General features: G+C 33.3%; 2 protein-coding genes across 3 annotated transcripts; one reads left to right on the plus strand and one right to left on the minus strand.

Annotated features, from left to right (window-relative positions):
• The first annotated feature begins 8,246 nt into the window (after nucleotides 1–8,246).
• Nucleotides 8,247–10,897, plus strand: LOC117925469 (VAN3-binding protein-like). 2 transcript variants are annotated; one of them, XM_034844482.1, is made up of 8 exons: nucleotides 8,247–8,758; nucleotides 8,843–8,914; nucleotides 9,016–9,084; nucleotides 9,203–9,563; nucleotides 9,861–10,028; nucleotides 10,120–10,169; nucleotides 10,296–10,353; nucleotides 10,498–10,897. In XM_034844482.1, the coding sequence occupies exons 1-8, from the start codon at nucleotides 8,579–8,581 to the stop codon at nucleotides 10,713–10,715; spliced, it is 1,176 nt and encodes a 391-aa protein (XP_034700373.1). In that variant the 5' UTR covers nucleotides 8,247–8,578; the 3' UTR covers nucleotides 10,716–10,897. The 2 variants fall into 2 exon arrangements, with proteins under 2 accessions (XP_034700373.1, XP_034700372.1); XM_034844481.1 differs by having other exon boundaries at nucleotides 8,249–8,758; nucleotides 8,840–8,914.
• Nucleotides 10,898–11,626: 729 nt separating this feature from the next.
• LOC117925541 lies at nucleotides 11,627–14,795 on the minus strand. The gene has a single exon (XM_034844567.1). The coding sequence runs from the start codon at nucleotides 12,176–12,178 to the stop codon at nucleotides 11,957–11,959; it is 222 nt and encodes a 73-aa protein (XP_034700458.1). The 5' UTR covers nucleotides 12,179–14,795; the 3' UTR covers nucleotides 11,627–11,956.
• Nucleotides 14,796–16,489: the final 1,694 nt, after the last annotated feature.

Here is a 16,489-nt window from a genome sequence, read left to right on the forward strand (position 1 = left end):
TAGGGACTAAATATTCAATGGGGGAACATTGGGAATAAGTTTGAGGCCTTCCCCCACCTCCATGGTAGATTTCTAAATTCACGTACATCCTTAAATAAAATATATACATTCTTAAGAAAAATACGTATATTTATTTTTAAAATATGTATATTTTTTAAGGTCAATCGAGACCTCATTATGCCTTATAATGTCTTAAATATTCATTTAGGGGACCTCAAGAAATGATTTGAGACCGTCGCCCATCCTAAAATCCAATTTGGAACCTTACATACATCCCTAAGAAAAATGCATACATTCTTAAAAGATATATGCACATTTGTCATAAAAATACATACATTTTTTTTAGTGTGAATTGAAACCCCAATCACCCTTATTATATCCTAAATAGTCATTTGGGGGACCTTGAGAAGTGATTTGCAACCATTCCCCACCTCAAAATCCAATTTTGAACCCCACAAACAACCTTAAGAGAAGTAGGTACATTCTTCACAAAGATATATACTTTTTTTTTTATAACAAACCGAAACCCCAACCACCCTTATTATGTCCTAAATAGTCATTTTGGGACATTAAGAAGTGATTTGATGGCTTCACCCACCTCGAAATCCAATTTAGAACTACATGTACATTCTTAAGAAAAATACTTACATTCTTTACAAAAATATATATATATTTTTTAGGGTGAATTGGGACCCATTCACTATTATGAAATAAATATTCATTTTGGCATCCTTAAGAAATGATTATGATCTTATGCACCTCGAAATCAAATTTGAAACCTAATGTACATTCTTTACAAAATTACATATATTTTTTGGGGGCAAGCTGTGACACTATTAAGTCCTATTATGTTCTAAATAGTCATTTAGAAGACCTTGGGAAGTGATTTAAGACCTTTTTCCAGCTTCCACATGCATCCTTAAGAAAAATTCGTAGTGGACTTGAGCTACCAAAGTTCTATTAGAAAAAAAAAAAAAAAACAAACAAAAATTCTAAAATGCAACTAAGTAAACTAAATTAAGTGATCTAAGTTAAAGTGTAACTTAGCGAGTTGATGTGAGCTAAACCTAAGCTAAGTGTCACTAGGTGAGCTAAAATGAGCTAAGGTGTAGTTGAGTGAGTTGATGCTAAGGTGCATCTAAGTGGCCTAAATTTAGGAATGCATCTAGGTGACTTAAACCTTTAAAAATAAATAAATAAATAAAAATAGGAAAAGACAATTTAAGGGATCAAAACACTAAAAAAAGGTAGCTAAGTGACCTAAACCAAGGTATGACTAAGGTCACAACTGGGATCCATGAAAATCCCTTGACAATGAATCTCCAAAGATGACTTAAAGAATGTATAAAAATGAGCGACAACGAATCATCATGGGACAACTATAGGACAACAAGAAATAAAAAAGAACACACATAATAACATGTGCTACTAGGACAAAATGGAGGGTCTACATACATATTTATCTTAAAGATGTACACGAGGTTCTAAATTAGAATTTGAGGTGGGGGAAGACTTCAAATCCATTTATAATGTTCCCAAAATGAATATTTAGACCCTAATAGGACCTAATATATACATTTTTTTAGGCGAACTGTGATTTTATTGTGCCTTATTTGGGTCTAAATATTCATTTATGGAAGGTCTGGAATGAATTTGAGGCCTTCCCATATCCTATTACGCATAATGGAGTCATAGGTGCATCCTTAAGAAAAATACCTACATTATAAAATGTCCTAAAAATGTTTTATTTTTCAATATGATGTGACTATTTTTCCTAGGATCATCTAAAATTTAATAGTCTTTGAATATGTTATTTTATGAACGTGTATGATAAACTTTGTTAATTTATTACTTCTAAAATTATATTTAGATCATCAATTATATTAAATAAAAATATATTATGCAACATAAAAAAATTTATAGTCATATATCAAAAATAAAAAATTTAGAAGTTGTATCTAACATACATTTTAATTATTACTATGAGATTATGACAAATATGCATGACTTTTAAAATTTAAAATAATAATAGCAGAAAGAAATTTGATAACAAAAAATATAATTTATAGATTATATAAAAATGGAGGAAAATAAAATATTATTTTTAATCATAAAAAATAACAAAAGAAAACTATTTTTTCTAATTGAGGTACTTTTTTTTTTTCAATTAAAAAATACTTATTATCTTTTTAATCTAGATTGTTTATATAATTGCTTATTCTTAAAAATTATAAATTGAATATTTAAGAAAACTAAGAAACTTCAATTTTTTGTCTATTATATTTTAAGTTATATTTTATTTGTTCTCAATGATTATTTTATTATATTATTTTTTTGTGTTTATGTGTTCAATAAAATGTTTGAAACCAATAAATATGAAAAGATTAAACAATAAGAAAATTATAATTAAAACGGTTTTAGAAGGAAAACTGTAGTGTCTTCGATATTTTTTTTTTTAAATATCAAAGTGGATGTGGAGGAAAAATGATAAAAAGAAAGAAAGAAAATGGTGTTAAATGATAAAAATTAAAAAAAAAATTAAAAAAAAAAAAGGAAAAAAAATGATGTTAAAAGGGAATGTGAGGTGGAAGATTCTAATTCTTTGATTTATTTATTTTTAATTAAAAATATGGTAACTTCTTAAGTGTTTTGTCACATAAAAAGAAGGGAAATTATGAAAATTTATTATAAATACTATTCAAATGCATGTTGGAAGAATAATTTTTCTCATTGCACACTTGACATGAAAGATGGAAGTTAAAGTTCTTAAACACCCTTTTTTTTTTATTGGTGTATGAAAGCATGATGTCCCCTATCATTTTCAATAACATTCTTCATCTTTATACAAATAAATGTCAAACTTTCAAAAGTTTTTTATGTACCCAACATAATCAACCAGAGGTTAACAATATATTCAAAAATCATAACAAGCACGTGTTGAGATAGAACCCTTAAAAACAAGATATTATATAATAAAGTTAAATTTGAGTTTCCACTATTATATGCCTCCTTTGCAATAATATTTATTTGGGTATTTAGACCTACGTCACTTGCATTATATATGAATTAGATGCATTAAAAGTTATATGGAAAATTTAAGTCATGAATTCCTTGCAAGATTAATAAATTGTTTGCAACCAATTCATGGATTTAGGTGATTGAAGCTAAAATATGCACTCCAATGACACATATATGATATAATTTGTGCAATATAAAAAATAAAAACCATTCAACTCAACTCAAATTGATGCTAAGACCTTATCTATGGATCTAACTTCTATTTTAAACTTAATTCCAAGTTTAAAGGATGAAAAGAAATGATAAATACAAAAGTTATTATCAACCAAGGAAGTAAAAAAGGTTAAACATGCATAACTGAGAGATTCAGGATTTGAGAACCATGAAAAGTCTAAGAAATGTTAAAATGAGTGAGTCATGGGCATGAAATACCAGCAATAGATGTTGTAAAGTGATATAGAGGGCAAGCAACTATAGAAGCAAATTCAATCAAGTTCACATGGAAATTTGGAACTCAAAATCTGGCCACAACATGTACTCTGATTTTGAGGTGAAATTTGGAGCATTTCCTTATGTCATTTTTAGGCATATTATAGATCATTTCAAAACTTGGGAAGTTAGGAGTCCAATGGTTTAAATTGTGTGCAAATCGAAGTTGAAACGAATAAATTATAGTCATTTGGAGACAATTATGTAGAGATGAAAGACCATTCAAAATTCAACCTATGAATTCGAAATCTACTTCGAAATTACCCAAATTTCAAAATCATATTATCACTTTGATGTTTCACCTACTCCACCTTAAGAATTGCATCTTGGGCACTCCTTCTACCTTTAAGTGGGCCTCACATGACTAGATATCAGGATTTTGTTATCTATTAGTTATTTTAACTAATTCTTTGGTACTTCTCTTTTTTTCATCTTCACTAATTTGAGTTTTAAGAATAGGAAAGAATAAAAATCATGTTTTTTTTCAACTTTTTGCATATCAAAATTTTTAAATATGACTCCATAGTATTAATTTTTTGCTAGTTTAATATACTATACATCATAATATCATGGTAGGTACACATCAAAATTATTTTATGAAACTATTTTATTTTGGTCATGATGCCTAGCTCTTCTAGGCATCGGATTGGTCGGAAACAAAATTTAATTTTTTTCTCATCTAAATTATTAAGTATTTTCATCAATAAATATGTCTTATTCCATATGTAAATAGCCAGCTAAGTCAAAATTAGAGTGACTGGAATACTATGGAACATAGTGTAATTAAGGTACTGGATATATACTTACCACATCACCCAGAGGTTAAGTTGGCCCAAAAATATAATTTTTTTGGCCCATTGACTTAAATTTTGGGCCACATGGGTTTCAAGCAATATGGACTTAAATTTTGGGTTATAGGCTAAAAGAAAAAATAAATAAAAATATTAATATTTGTATTAATAATATGGAAACCCTAAAACACATTCTGAATACACTTTCAGGTACAATAGAGAACAAATGTAAGAGATAAGTTGGAATTTCAAGATCGAAGGTGAAGAGAAGGGCTTTTTTTTTTTTTTTTTTTGAAGAAAACTTCAAGGTAATAGTTTTATTTCAAAATATTTTCCTTCTCTTTAGCATACAATTGTTATTTTGGTTTCAAAAAGAAATAGAAAACGAAATAATTAATAGAAAAGTATGCAAATAAATAAATCGGCGTTTAAACGAATACAAAATTCATAAATCTATAACTCAAAGATTTCCTTTTATGAGGATTTGAGAAGAAGAAATTTACTTTAGGATGAAAGTCTGAATTTTTTTTGGATATATCCTATAGATCCGTACTTTTTATTTTTAGAGAGTAAAAAAATTAATAAGTGTTAGTGGTAGATCAAATCCCACACTCATTGTTGTCTTGTTGTTGTGAGTAAATTCATAGGAAAGTGTAAGTGGAGGCTAAGATCAAATTCCACGCCCTTTGATGTTTTGTTGTTGTGGGTGAATCCATAAGGCACACCAAATATGGAGATTATAGGAATTTGCATATTTTAATATTATTATGGGGAAACTTTGAGAATAGTACAATATGGTTATGAAAATTTATAGAAGTATGTTTTTGAGATTAAAAAATTAATAAGATGTTATTTAGAAATAATTGTTTTTTTTAATCCCTATAGGTTGTACTAGTGTTTTTAGTGTGGTTATGAGGTATGGAAGAATTAATGTTAATAAAAGGTTAAATAAATTATTTAGATGGTTGGATGTCATAAAATATTATAGGCTAAAATTCATTAGGAAAGAAAGTTGAGTAATTATTTAGGAAAAACAAGTTAAATCAACTTAAGCAATGGAAATTGGATACTTCCCTAGATGAATTAATTTACCTAATTTTGGTATGGAGTTAATTAATAAATAAATATATACTTAGAGTAATACTTATCAAGACCTTAATAGGAAGGATTACTTTAAATCTATTAAGTGATTCATAGGAACTTTCTACAACTCTGTTTCTTTGAGTTTATCCAATTTAAGGAGATTTTGTAAAAATATTTTTATTTTTATTTTTATTTTTTTATTTTTTATTATAAATGATCAAGTATATTTTTACTAATTCTAAGAATATTTAGATAAGTTTGAAACTCTGAAATTGAGAATTATTTTGATTTGACTATATTTTTACTTTACATGTGCATTCTAGTTATCTTACTCTAGTTAACAAGGGAAAATATTTTGACCTTAGTTACCCTTAATGGGGGGTAATGATGATATGAAAACTCAATGAATGGGGTAGTTACTAACCTACAATATATCATTAGATTGGTTCTAATTCTGCTCACCAACATGTAAGGAACATCTGAGGCTACCCAATTCTGTAAGTCCCACTATGATAGATATTTCTATTAACGACTAAAATTTTGTTTTGAATATATGCATGTTTGTTAAGAAATTCGATTTGATACTTTTTTTTAAATAGCACATGTATTACAAATTTGTTATGTATGATTGTACTCATGTTATAAGCATTTCATATTTCATTTTTTGAATAAATAAATACCTCTTATTAGGCTTTGGAGCTCACTCATTTTATTAAATGGTACACTTGATTTTGGGAAAGAGTGACATGGGTAGAAAAAAGATCTTTTATTAGTTTTGAGACTAGTTTTTTTGGATTTTAGTGATTTTTATTTCCTTCTACTTCTGGGACGTAATTTGGATTTATGGATCATATATGTGAAGACAAATTTCTAGTTTAAGACTTTTTAGTAATGTTAATACTTCACACAAGTTTTGTGATTAGCATATTGCTAATTTAGAGGTTGTAGTTTTTTTAACATCTCATATTGCAAGTTGGAAAAAACTTTCTATGGACAAAAGCTTTTGGCCCTTTGCCCTTGATATGAAATGCTTTTCCACTAAGCTCCTAGAAAAATGGATGAATGAGACCTCTTATTCATTTGAAAATTTGAAGAGAGGGTTGTTACAACTCACAGACGTGGATGACAATATTTGGACTTAGATCAATTGAGACTTAAGAGTGAGCCTCAACTTAAAAGAAATGTGGTTTACTACTTCAAGTGATTGAAACAAAATGTGGATTTGTCGAAGGCCAAATCTCTAATAACATTACAATGATTTTCTTGAATTAGTAAATCATTTATCATCCTTAAAGTTTGTTTGATAACAAATTTGAATAAATGTTTTAAGGTGCAAATTGAAAGCAAAGAAATTGGATGAATGGGATGAACTTGGCACTCCTTAGGCTCAATTTACAACTCCAATTTGAGATGAAATTGTCGACAATATTGTTGGATTGTGAAACCTAAATCAATTTTGTTGCGCTTCGTTCAGAATGTCAAGGGTCGAGCTTCCCACTATGCTCAAGAGCTTGCAATTGAGAAGTTTTTTTTTTAGAGTTTCACCATTATACTCTTTTTTCTGTAATTAGTGGATTATTGAGTATTGGTACGTTTCGTGAATGTAAGAGTCACATTTTTTTCCGAACTATGTTAAAATCTTGTATTTTTCTTAATTTTCTACTCGTGTGTATGTCGTTTTGGTTATTAAACACGTGGAGATAAAATCCCAATAATTTAGGTCCACGCTTCCAATTTGAGATGGAATTCCTTATGGAGTAACAAACTAAAAATTAGGAAGGTGTGTGTGCCGGATCAATTGTAAACTGCTTCTATTGGATTAAACTCTTGAACAAGAAATTGTAAAATTAGCTTCGAATCTACTTATTGGGGTGTAAACTAATAGTGTTTTTGAATCCTACTCTCCCTTTTCCTTTTGCCCCTTTAAATCCCTGCCAAGCTTTAAAATAATGAAAAAAACCAGTGATTCCACCTGATCAGACTCATGGCATGGGCACATAGATTTTCCGCCCTCCTTCTTGGGTGGTTCCTGCTAATCACACCCACCATTGGGGAACAAGAATAAGCATCGACAAGAATTAAAAAAATGCTTGCACATGAGTGTAATGAATGCTCTTTTAATCAAATCTCCAAAAGTTTACGACTTCATCAACCAAAATAAAGTGAAGGGACCCCATAATCACTTTTGAAAGATAAGCAACCATGTAAAAGGGGATTAACTAATTTCCATAGCACTATTTAATAGAAAAAGCTGGAGCTAATCGTGATTATTAATTAAACAATTTCTTAATCAAGAAATTTTTTATTCTAATTATGACACAAAGCTTAACTACAATGATACATGTCTACTTCCTTTATCAATGTCGACCCCGCAAATGCATGCTTGGCTATAATATTAATATCTCACAGGTCATGCATCTACACATCTCCCTCTCTCCATCTGTCCATTGTTCAGGGTTGTTAAGGTGGTGGTCCTGCTGGGCAGCTCTTGCAAGTAATTTTTCATTTCATAATATTTAAGTTCTTCATGCTTAGCTTAAATTTCTGGTTTGAGTTTAAAGATACAAAAGGAAGGGGCCTCCTAATTCTCTTTATGATTTTATCCCATAACTATGCATGCTTCTATAGTGGTTGGCATGTGTTCTCTCTCATTGAATCTTGGGGGCTCCCCCCAATCAAAATCTGTTTATCTATAGACTCTTTTGAAATCAAAAGGGTCCTCTTGTTTCCAACTCCAAGTGTATAATATATATCCAAAGGTGGTACTGATTACCCTTTCCAACTGTAATATCTCATCTTTTTCTGATTTCTTTTTAAGGGGCTCCTGGGTCTGGATGGGAGGACAAAGCGAAGCTGTACTCACTAGTCACTTCCCTTTATGGCCTCATTTCTATACATGTAGTATGATCACTTCATTGAAGATGATCCCTTTGGTGGGACGATGGCAATGATGTAGGGACGACGTTTTGTTCCTCTCCTCCTGTCCTAATCGATCAGAGTATCCCAGCTCCTCATATACTAACCACTTTCTAGAGGGATATGGACCGTATACATATATATTGAGAGCCCACTTTGAAGGATAGGATGGTGATTTAAGGGCCACCTGCATGTTGGGGGTTATTTATATCAAAAACTGAGAGGCTTTTTTTTCATCCTGCTAAGCTCAAGTCTCAATTAATTTTTAGCTTTCAAATTGCATGGAGCCGGATTTCAAGCCAACAATCTCTGAAGCGCATCCAGAGACCATGGATTTTCTATCGCCTGCTTGGTGCAATTTTGCAGTTCAAGCTATCCAACCAGAGCTACAAGACCAATCACTGGTTATCCTGGACAACCCAATTAAGAAATTTGGATATGATACCAAACCTCCTTTCCCTGTGAGTTGAATTACTGTAGATCTTGATAGATATTTTATGTATTTTATTTTATGAACTGAAATTAAATTTAGGAAATTGCAGAAGATGGACCAGAGTGTTAAGGTGGATGATGCAGGTATCAAGTCTCCACCCGCATGGAAACCCAATGACGTGAAGGTAATACGACTGCCTACTAACAAATAATACTGAATCACATATTCAAATTAAGACAACCAAAATTCACTATAAATATACCTTTGGCCTTTTTTTTTCTTCAGTCGTGGATATGGATGCAGCAGGCAATGCATCCAGAATTGAACTACAACAGCTATTTCCGAAAGAAATGGGTACGTAATTTTCCTTTGAAGTCCTTATGTTTTTTAGTTGGTATATAATTTCATACTCAGATGTGTAGTATATTTCGTCATACTTTGCCCAGAAATATTATATTACTTTTTCATGCAGCTTTCATGGAAAATAATGCCATTTGGGAGCAATGTTTCAATCAAAAAATGGTTCAAAGACATAAAGCTAAAGAGAAAAGAAGAGGGCAGGCTGCAAAGAGCTGAAGTGCACGCAGCAATATCAGTAGCGGGCGTTGCAGCAGCACTAGCAGCCATTGCAGCAGAAAGCTCAAAACAAGATCAATCCAACGCCACCAAGGAATCTGCAGTGGCATCTGCAGCTGCTTTGGTGGCAGCCCAGTGCGCACAAGTGGCAGAAGCCATGGGGGCGAAGCGGGAGCACCTCAGCACTGTGATGAGTTCAGCAATGAGTGGTACAAGTGCAAGTGACATCTTAACACTCACAGCTGCTGCTGCAACATGTAATCGATCTTTGCTCTCACTTCCCATACGGCAAAATATTAGATAATTAAACTTGCGGAATGATCCTGGTAACCCGATTCACAGTGAAGATTGGATGCCATGGACTGGAATCAATTAAGATCAGACTTGACTCTAGAAGATGAACCCAAAAGGTCCATGGACCATGGACCAAAAGCTATTCGTATTGGTCCATGATCCATTGCCAAATAAAATGAAAGCAATCAACATGTTGCAATTTTCCTTTCCCTTTTTAAGCTTAATTAATATATGTTTTGGTTGAATTTTTGTTGTTGTAGCATTGAAAGGAGCAGCAACCCTTAAAGCAAGAGCAGGGTACAAGAACAGATTGAATGGAAGCGCACCAGTGTTGCCTATAGAGGAAAGCAACGAACTGGACTCTGATTTGGAAAAGCATAGAACGATGCTTGCCAAGGGCGCTCAACTCACCATCCATACATCAGACGGTACATTCATTTTTTACATGATCATCTCAAAGTTCATCTTTCGAGTGTCTTTTTTCTTTTTGTTACTAATTTTGTTTTGTTTATTGGGCAGGGAGGTGCTTGCTGAGGTCAGTGTCCATCATCCTAAACAGCCAAGCCAAGGTCTAATCTTTGCCATTTGCCTTTTTCTTTTATCTTTTGGTTACATGCCCAAAATACAGTCAAAAAGCCAAAGTGGCTTCACAACACACGCTCAAAATATTCTTAAAAATTCATATATCATTGCAGGTTATTCTCAAGATAAGGAAGCTGAATCTGATGAACACTTTTTCAAGCAAGAAGGAAAGTGAGTCTTTTATTTCTCTTTTACTCCCCTTCTCTCATTAAAACCAATTCTACTCCTTCAATTGTGAGGGCCAGTATCTTCACATAATGTGAATCAGTGATGAAAGAAACTTCACTGTACTAATCAATCTTGCTTCGGGTTTAGGCATTATACAGGACCTACATGCGGAGCTTTACGATGACTCTGAAGCTGACGAAACGAACACATGTTATCTAATCGTGTTAACGACAAATCATGGGACAATTAAGCTAGACATGGGGGATGATTATCATCTATACAAGATATGGGCCACGACAGTCAATCATATGCTGACCCTCTCTACTTCTTTCACAAGATATGAACTTCAATTTTATAAAACCTGAAACAAAGGTTAATCTTCATTCATCATGTGTTGCCGTCATCTTAATTTCCTATATTTGTACTTTAATTGTGTAACTATATGCTTAATTATATCCACCCACTCTCATGCAACATATGAATCATTTGTGGGTAGAGGTTTGTACCTTGTATTGTATTATTATCATATGGAAACAAGAACTTCACATGAGATATGCCAATTAAGTCTCATTTTGCAAGAAAAACATGAAACAAGGTAAATTCCACAAGAAGTAGAGAATGGACTAATAAAAGACCCCAAGATTAGCTGCTAATAGAGCTGTTAAAACTGAGTTTGAGACTAGGGAATCTAAAGAATTAAGCAGGAATTAAGTAGAATAAAAATGGTATACAAAAGCCAGACTTGGGCCACATGCCCGAAAGCAAAGAGATAATAGGCCACTCATATCCTAAGTTAGAAGCCTGATTGCATTAACTGATCATGGACCGCAGTTTTTGGTGGAAAACAGATCACTAAAATGATTGAACATGGAACGAAAATGTGACCGAAAATGCAAAATGAAAATTAAATTAATCTCAAAGGGTTGATGGAGGACAAGACTTTAAAGCTGTCCAAGGACAAAAAATAAACCAACAGACAAACAAATAATAATGATGGAGTACTTTGAGGGAGAAAGAAGAAACATAAGATGGGAAGGAAAGAAAATTATAGTCGCATACAAAGTGGGGGCATAGTTTTTTAGCAGACTTCATATCAGCAGTAGATAGCTGAGAATGTCACGGCTTGAAAGCATAAGACACCCAAGGAAAATAGATAACTCAAAAATGAAAAAGCAGACCAATTTTTCTCAAATGAATCCAAAACCCCACCCCCCTTTCCCCTCGACCCAGTTTCCAGGTGAATGTATTCAGTCCAGTCTCTATCAGGAAGCAAAAATTTCGTGGGAAGTGATCCACATTGACTACTTTTCCCTCTTTGGATAATTCTTTTGTTTTTCCCGGAGGAAATTTGAAGTATATTTTATGTTGACATTCTCCAAAAAAATTATAAACATTAAACAAAAGTACACTTACATCAGACTAATGGTAATTTGCAGGAGATGCATCACAATTGGAAGCAATTATGAAGTACAATGCAAATCACAGGATGCTTCTTTTCCCTACAAAATAAAAGAGACAACATCAAGAAAATGCTTATTTGCCTGGCATTACAAGGGGTCAAAGTAGATGTTTGCATTGGTTGAGGTGTTAATGAGAAGAATTCTGATCAAACCCCATGGAGTTTTGAGAGTCTCTTGAGGATATCCACTTGCATTTTGAGCTCAAGAATCTCCTCCATTGTCTTCTGAAATAATGTTTCAACATCAACCTCCTCACATCCAGGAATGATCTTGCGTAGCTTATCAATCTTTCTTTGTGTTGAAGATCTAATGAGTTTCTGCTTCATTTTAACCGTTGAATGAATCATCTTGCCGCTCTCCATATTCATGAAAAGGGAATATTAGGCATCAAGAGAAACTTGAGGACATTGGCTTCATTCCGGTCCGGGGATTATATAGATGATTTTCTGTCACTTGGGACAAGGTCAGGAATTCACATGCTCAAGGGAGAAATGGATCACTGGTTGGCATGGTCCTTTCCTTTGTCAGTTTGTGATAGTTACAGTTCAGCCGTGGTTTAGAATGAACTTCTATTTTTCTACTAAACCAAGGAATAAAACCAACATCGACAGACAGAATGAGAATTGTAAGGATTAAGAGCATGGGCACAATCTTTTTCAGGGAAAATCTAGAAAATAGTCAATACAGCAAACCTTAAAACAAATGGCACAATCTTCACATCAAACAGTGAAGGAAATTTTGTTCCAATGTATCTTCTGAATGATAAACAGCAAGAATTCCAACACAAAAGAACTAGGAAAACACTTCCTTCTCCAAACTTGTACTGAAAGCTCACATACTAGTGTAACAAAAAGCTTTTGAAGATGATGGTCAAGAAAAACACTTATAACAATTGATCAATGATACTTGCAAATGTCCTTTTCTTTATTTCTCTTTCTGCTTCACGTCTTTCGAGGCATGTTTTTAGAGCCCACCTTTGTTCATAACATAATTGTATACTTATTACTCATGTAACCACCACAGCTGATCCTTAGACATCTCCTAATCGGCCATAGAGCAAGAACATGTTCAGTGTTGAAATCTGCATGGTAATGGGTAGAAATGTTTGGTTTCCAGGAATAAAATAGAAGAAATTAGACAGTAAGGCTGTGAGTAACCTTGGGTGAAAAGTATTTTAGAAGCATCAATGTGAATGCAGTCAGACAAGACTGCCTAATGTTTGGTTGGTTGGTGAGCTTAATTCTTGTCTCCTTCCCCCTGTTTCTTGTTCTCTGCCATGTTCCATTTCTTTTTCCTGAAAGAGGACCGGGTTGCCCTCACTTTCTAATATAACAACAACCAACCGACCAACCTAGCTTTGTTCTTTTGCAAGTTGCCCCATCTATTCCCCATACCATTCACTTCCAGGGAGGCTGCATCCTGACACTTTGGGTCTCTTTCATCCATTAGGAGCACAGAGAAATTATGGGGAGAAAAAAGGTGGACAAAATCCTATCTCAATTGGATTAGTTCCGATGTCATTTAACAAGTACAGAATACAAGTAGCACTCAACACATCAAAACTTAATCTCAATCAACCGCTTGAAGTCAACTATATAAATTATTTTGCCATCCTGCTCTATCTAAAAAGTCATATCCTGCTTTCAATCCCCAACAATTATTTCTTCTCATAACCTTTAAATAAAAAAGGCTACAATATGTGCCCAATGCATATCCTTATCAATGCTAACTCTGCTGTACTTCCTTGCATGCATTTGAACAAGTTAACTCTTATCATCTTTTTCCTCTGTTTCAACATTGGCTACACTAAAAATCCAGTCAATCCAAACTGAGATTCAAGAGATCATTTTTTAGTCTCTTTTATTGTTTTAAATATTCATTTAGTTCAGGAGACTTGACATTGAAAAACACTATTCTACACTTAATCTACTTCAACTGGCTTGGTTGGCCTACCTCTTAACCTGAGATGCATTGATAGATCCGAAGTACTAACCTCTTAGACAAAGATCATTTGGAAACCATCAAAGAAAAAGATTTATAGCTCCTTGGTAGCAATCGGCCACATCAAACAAGAACTGATCAACCTGTCTATTCTATCCTAATCTTACATTTTAGAATCCGTAGTGGTGGAGCCTATATGTCTAATCACATGCATGAATCTTTTGTTGACAAGATGTGGTCCTCACATTTCTTTTCTCCTCTTCAGGCACCAAAGGTTGCAGCAAGTGGTCTCTTTTACTACACCAACCACTGCCATATCTAATAAGAAGCCCTGTCACAGCAGCAAAATTTTTCCATGAGCTGGCATTTCAGTCGAAAAGATAATTTATATATTCTTAAAGTATGGGTGAAGTGGAGCCAAACACTGTAGATTGCAGCTTGAGTTCAAAGAATGTGGTCGAATCAAGTAGGCCAACTTCCAACTGCACTTGGTTCCCTTGCAGATAGAGTTCCTTTTATGGAATAAGACAGTAGAGGAATTGGCACAGATATTGTTGCAGATCCAGTATCTCAGTCCATAACATCCAGACGCATGGTTTTAAATACCATCTAACCGTCTCCCAATTGTTATATAATCCTGCACAAATACGAAGCTAGAATAACAGGGAAAAATAAAAAGGGCAAGTTCCTTACACAGACACCTAGAAATGTAAATGTTAACCATATGGTTCCATGCTAAACTTCCTACCAGTTGGTTGTAAAATAGAATCAGTTCCACATTTGAAGGGTTATGGAGTGCTGATTCTGTGCACATTTTGAATTTTCATTTTAAGGGAAAAAAAAAATGGCATGAAATTTTTTTAACGGATGTTACATTCACATAGCTTGTCAGTTTGATCAAGTTACCAAGCTAGGTGCCTTCACTAGTAGTGGTCCCAACAGCCTGCTAACTTTTCCCTTCCAATGGTCGGTAGCCTACAGCCTTCAGTACCAACTAAAAATCTGGAAAACAACTCAAAACTAGAGTTTTAAATACTGTTAAGACCTAGGGCTCTGTCCATAGATACTAAATCAAGAAAGGTATAGTTCAATGATGAGGGTTGTAACAGTAGCAGCAGCAGTAATTCTTCCAATATCCTGAAACCTTTTCTTAGTGACTCGACTAAGCTGACTTGACTAAAAACGTAGATGAATTATAACCATGTTTGATTGGGTGCATATAACATGAAATAAGATAGAAAGATAGAATAACATATCCTATTATATATATGGTTGATGATGGAATAGGATCATATCATATGTTTTTTTTAACCAAACATAGGCTAGGTAAATTATGAGATAACCTATTAAACCTCTTTTTTGTATCCCTCTATATTGAATATAATAATCCTAAATTAAGATATAGGATATACATATCCCATGAATCACAAATTTATTCTTCTCATAAGTTTCTTTACATTTTTTTCAATTTTTTTGTATCACTCATTTGGAAAAAAAAAAAATTGATTAAAAAAATTGAATTCCAATCTCATTAAAATGATAAAGAAGGAAATATAACATACAGAAATGCATACCAAGTAGGGCCAAAACTTTCCACCTATGATCTTCTCGAGCAAAACCTCTCTCCATATAGCCAGTCTTCCTAAAAGAAAGTTGTGCCATCCTGAACCCCTTTGTGCAACCCCTATCCCCTATCCTAAAAACCTTAAGGTGGGAAGCAAATGTATGGACTTTCAAAGCAATATTGAAGAGCACATTCTACCTCAGGAGCAATATCTCCACCTGGATCATTTGGACCCACCAATACTAATAGCCACCTAGTACTTCTATGCACCTAGTGCTTTTAGAACCACACTGGAGATCAAATTGTAAAAGAGACAAGATTGTTTTAAGGTGTTACCATCTAATTTAAGACTAGGCATTAAACTACAGAAGAGGAAACTATCCAGAATCTCTAAACCATAACCTAATCAAATAAAAAGTAGCTTAGCTTCAAACTCTGTGTTTTTTCCTACCACAACTATTTTCTGCTCTTGATACTAACCAAAAAGATAATTCAAGAAAAATCCAAGTCCAATATTGGAGTTGAGAAAACGAATGAAAAGAAATCCTCTCAAATAAAGGAAAATATAGCACCACGTTTTGAGTAGGAAATTGTTACCCAGAAAATAGTTGGCCATAAACCCATCATTCCTACCATATAATGTCTAAGTACCTGGAGTTTAATTAGAGCAAAATCAAAATCTAAAGACCTCTATTTAGAAATTAGCTTATCAAAATACCTCATTCCTAATTCTTTAATAACCAAATGTCCAACATTTAAACTAGAAATCAATACCAAAAATAAGGGCATATCACAAGTTCAATCACGCGCAGCAACTAAATGAGCCCAGGTGTGGGTCCAAAACTTTACAGCCTAGGATAGTTAGAATAGTTAAATCCAGTAGAGGCCCTCAAAAGAAAAAGGGGTAAAAGAACGAGTCCCATGTTTTTCATCACTTTACTAGGAACATTTCATTGTACAATAATGCACACTACTTTTTTCTTTATCCACTTACTTATCTTCATGGGGTTGGGGGTGCTTGGGCTTTACATGTTCAAATTCTTTTTCCTAATTTTATTTTCCATACAAGCAAAGAAAGGCAACACAGGAACTTCATTTCCAGTGCCACCTTTTAAAGCTGAAGTAGTCAGAGCGGTAACTTTCTCCTACATGAAATAACATAATAATAACAGTA

The sequence above is a fragment of the Vitis riparia genome, chromosome 11 (assembly GCF_004353265.1).
Source record: "Vitis riparia cultivar Riparia Gloire de Montpellier isolate 1030 chromosome 11, EGFV_Vit.rip_1.0, whole genome shotgun sequence".
Classification (NCBI taxonomy): Eukaryota; Viridiplantae; Streptophyta; class Magnoliopsida; order Vitales; family Vitaceae; genus Vitis; species Vitis riparia.

What these genes read in the sequence shown, in the direction of transcription:
- LOC117925469 (XM_034844481.1), top strand. Translation starts at nt 8,579, where the DNA reads ATGGAGCCGGATTTCAAGCCAACAATCTCTGAAGCGCATCCAGAGACC. An exon ending in GGAAACCCAATGACGTGAAG is followed by an intron (nt 8,915 to 9,015) that starts GTAATACGACTG and finishes TTTTTTCTTCAG; the next exon opens with TCGTGGATATGGATGCAGCA. An exon ending in TCCTAAACAGCCAAGCCAAG is followed by an intron (nt 10,170 to 10,295) that starts GTCTAATCTTTG and finishes ATATCATTGCAG; the next exon opens with GTTATTCTCAAGATAAGGAA.
- LOC117925541 (XM_034844567.1), bottom strand. Translation starts at nt 12,178, where the DNA reads ATGAATATGGAGAGCGGCAAGATGATTCATTCAACGGTTAAAATGAAG.